The following is a 4,127-nucleotide window of genomic DNA, read 5'->3' on the forward strand; positions in this document are numbered from 1 at the left end:
AGATCCTGGAAGGAACAGCAAACCTGGCAGAGAAGGAGCGAGACATATTATCAGGAACAGACCACGTCGAGCCTTGATCGAAATTCTGAGAATAGGTTTGAGGATCATAAAAGAAACATATTGTTAGAGTCTAGTTCTCGGCGTTTGATTTAGTCTTATTTTTTAAATTATTATATTTTAAATTTTAAGTATTGATTTAATTTTAGATAATAATTAATATTTAAATGAAAATTTTATTTTATTTTATTAAAACTAAATACTATATAAACAGAATATCAATTAAAATAATTTATAAAATTACATAAAAAGTTTCTTTTTATTTAATAAAAATATTTTTTATTCTTCCGTATTAACTTTTTTTCCAACACACATCCGATTACTTGCAGACGAGCAATCAAAAAATTTCTTCTTTTCTGTCATTAGTTTCCTCCACAACAAACTCCATCTTGGCCTCTTTGATGCAGTACTGCTTTCCAACATATTAAACGACAACAAGATTCGATCGTGCCGACCATTCACGTAGGCATCCATGTTAGTGGTAGCAGCGCCAGAATTGCACCGGCTGCCCAGGGCAGCTAGCAAGACTCAGACAGAGTTGCAGCTCTCTGGGTTTTATATAGAGGAAGGCGGATATATAGCTAGTCTCAACGTCAAAAGTTGCATATAAACAAGTTAATATTGAGACCTGATCACATGGCATCATCGAGGGGTAAAGTTGTCATTTTACTAGCGACATAGCCAGGATTTAATCCTCAAATTAATCAAGACACATGTTAGTTGTTGTTACAACGAGGCTGAGTTGACTGCGAATAGATCGATGACATCGATTACTGGGTTGATTGGGGCCCTTTTTGCTAACTAGTTTATATTATTTTTTTAATTAAAATATATATATTTTTAATTGGTTTACTTTAATTAATTGGTTTATGTTAATTAATTAACAATTTCCATTTTTATTATTTAAATAGTTTTCTTCTTTAAAGATATGCACAAGCCACTGACGTGATGATGACAACTGAATTCCCTCGTAAATTGATGATTTTTTTTCCTTCAACTAGAAATGAATAATATTTTCCATCAATTTTGTAGAAATGTCGACGCCAAATGCAGCAAATTCTATCAAAAACCCATTAATATTCATCGGTGATTTTGCTAGCCCATGTTTATAGAAAGCTTCATCGCAAAACCCAAAATTCGTAATGGCAGCAATAAGCATGGTGTGCACCTCATCATAGTCACGAACAGAAAATGCAGCCAAAGCTTTTCCAATGTTACTAATGGCCTTCCAGTATTGTTCTAAGCTTATATTGAGGCTTTTCTTGACTATAAATGAAGGATCGTTGCTCACTTTCATCGCAATGGAGGATGCATCCTTTACAAGAACATCGAGTGTTTTGATCAATACGTGCAAAGATGAAACAACATTTACAGAACCAGTCATGTGCGGAGCAATAAGAGAGACACGCTTTGTAGGGTTTTGAGTAACCCCACATATATGTTTAAGGGAAGAGTGGATTGATGAACGTGGCACATTTGGGAAATGGGCAGAGAGAAATGGCTTCAAATCGAAAGGAACAAGATTCGACGAGTGTTCTACAGGTGAGGGAGATGGTGAATCCAAAGCAAAGAATGAAAATGTAGGCTTGGAAGGAATACGAGAAGTGGCTTCAGTAGAGAATGAGAGAAAGGAAGAGAAGAGAAGGAAATTAAGGATTGATTTGTTAATAATAAGCTCCATTTTGCTGCGTCCTTCGTAGAGGGGTGTGGTAGATGAGACCAAGTAAAATGAAGCTTAATCATGTAATTAATTATGGTGTTGAAGGAAGAACCATGGTTGAGGTTTTTAAAGGGGTAACAGTTAAGCTTGAAAGGTTGCCATTATGACTCTAACTTAATTTGTTATTTTAAAAAAAAAATAAATTATTTTAAATTTATGAGTTAGTTATGCAAATAGGTTTCTAATTAGGTTCTTTAATTGGACATCTTTTGCCTATTTGAGGAATTCTTATATGTCTCTCTACATAAACATTTGCTTTATATAGCTTTGACAAGCGGCGGCAGCAGTAATAATTAATTAGAATCATATAACTAATAGAAATAGAGTGTTTCTAATTTCACAGATTTAATTAAAAATATATTAGAAAATTTTATACATAGAAATTTTTGGAAAAATAATTTTTAATTTTTTTTATAAAAAAAAATTATTATATATAATTAAACTTTTCAATTTCTAACACTACCTCCTATTTGAAAATTATAATTTTATAATAATTTAATTCAATTATTTTTTATCAATTTTTATTTTTATATAAAAGAATTTAATTTTTTAATTTAAAAAATATAAAAATGATATTAAAAATAATATGTTTGTGATGAGAATAAATTAATTTTTTTTCTTATATATATATTGACTCAAACGAAGCAAAAGGTCCAAAGATTTTCTTACTACTCCATGGATGAAGATCCTGCAATCGAGTGACCAACTACATGTTTTGGTATGGGCTGGCCCAAGAGTCATATAGTCGGGCTATTTTCAATCTTATCACCAGCTATTCTTTGCGATATAAAGTTCTCGTATTACTCATGTCCTCGCAGCTTCAAGAAACAGACTCTTTCAAGGCAAAATTAGTTTAATTCTACCATCTAAATTTGAAGAATAGGATGGAGGAAGAAAAAGAGCGCTGGGAAGTTGGAGGAAGTATCAAAATTAAAGGCTTCGTTTGTTTCAAAATTATTTGTATATAAAAATTATTTTTTATTTAATTATTTAATTATAATATTAAATTAATATTGTGTTTAAAGAATATGTGTATAAATATTTTTATATTTTAATAAAATTATCAAAATTTAAAAGATGAAGTTATTTTTTTTAAACTTTGTTATTATTATTATTTTTTTTTATGAAAACTTGTAAATAGAGGAATTAATTCTCCTAATAAATATATAGTAAAATACACAGTCGATTACATTTCCACCACTGCCTAATAACAATATTATAGGAGAAATGAACAAAAAAGAAAAAAATATAAGCATAACAGAAACAGGCATATACAAATAATTGCAATTAAATTTATGCAAGTTTCAGGTTTCTGATACCCAACCCTTCTTATGTACAAACGAAGGGAAATCCACTTAGCTTCTAGCTTCTGGTGCATGCAATATCTCTCCCCCATGGCCATCAACTTCACTTATTCTGGACCATCGAAGCACATATCAGTCCTCCTCGTCAAGGGACAGCCTCTTTCTTTTTCTCTATATATACCTCGGAGAGACAATTTTGTCGAACGATTGTCTGGTTGTTTGTGTTTGCCAATACTTTACATGACATTTTTGCCTGTTTGGGATTCATAATTTAAAAAATATTTTAGAAAAAGAGGTCTCTTAGTATTTGAATATAACATTTTATATTAAAAATAAATGTTTGATCATTGAATTATTGAATCAATAATAAAAATTTTGGGCACACTTTGTTTCTCCTGAGCAAATTAATCCACAAAGGCATTGTAAATAATAAGTAAGCATGCTAGCTTCCTATGTAACTATTTATTATTAACAAATAATTAAGCTGGCGTTTAAAGACTTTTGACTTTTAACTCATCAAGTGCAGTTTGCTTCTAAGCTAACCTCAAGAATTTTGTGAAATGCAAGGCAAGAATGTCTGATTAAAAAAAAAAAAATTAGTCCTTGCTTGTACTCTTTAAGCCAAAATGACTTAATTCAATTTAAGCTAAAATGACTTAATATAACAGTGAAATTAGGTATATAAATCAATTGAGTGAAGTTTAATTATGTTAATTATTAGTTAGTGGTTAACTGTTTATATAGGGATAAGGGCCTGTTTGGTTTAACTGTTGAATACAACTGATAGATGATAGCTGATAGCTGATAACTGATAGCTGATGATAGCTGTTTTATGTTAAGTGTTTGGTAAAATTATATTTAGCGGTTGCTGTTGATATGTGAAATGACTAATAAGGGTACATATTATATAATTTATTTTATTATTTAAATAAATATAAAATTATAAATTTATTACATTATATTACTTATTTTATTATTAAATTAAATATATAATTATTAAATTAATATATTATATTATTTAAATAAATATATAATTATTAATCTTT

At 29.5% G+C, this 4,127-nt stretch overlaps 1 protein-coding gene across 1 annotated transcript; it reads right to left on the bottom strand.

Moving 5' to 3' along the window:
* Window positions 1-1,054: 1,054 nt before the first annotated feature.
* Window positions 1,055-1,738, bottom strand: LOC110673159 (uncharacterized). Its single transcript, XM_021836205.2, has one exon. It carries the CDS (start codon window positions 1,736-1,738, stop codon window positions 1,055-1,057), a length of 684 nt encoding a protein of 227 aa, XP_021691897.1.
* Between the last annotated feature and the right edge of the window lie 2,389 nt (window positions 1,739-4,127).

Source organism: Hevea brasiliensis, chromosome 15 (assembly GCF_030052815.1).
Source record: "Hevea brasiliensis isolate MT/VB/25A 57/8 chromosome 15, ASM3005281v1, whole genome shotgun sequence".
NCBI classification, from domain to species: Eukaryota; Viridiplantae; Streptophyta; class Magnoliopsida; order Malpighiales; family Euphorbiaceae; genus Hevea; species Hevea brasiliensis.

Bases quoted from the DNA above. Each gene is read 5' to 3' on its own strand.
- LOC110673159 (XM_021836205.2), bottom strand. From the start codon at position 1,738: ATGGAGCTTATTATTAACAAATCAATCCTTAATTTCCTTCTCTTCTCT.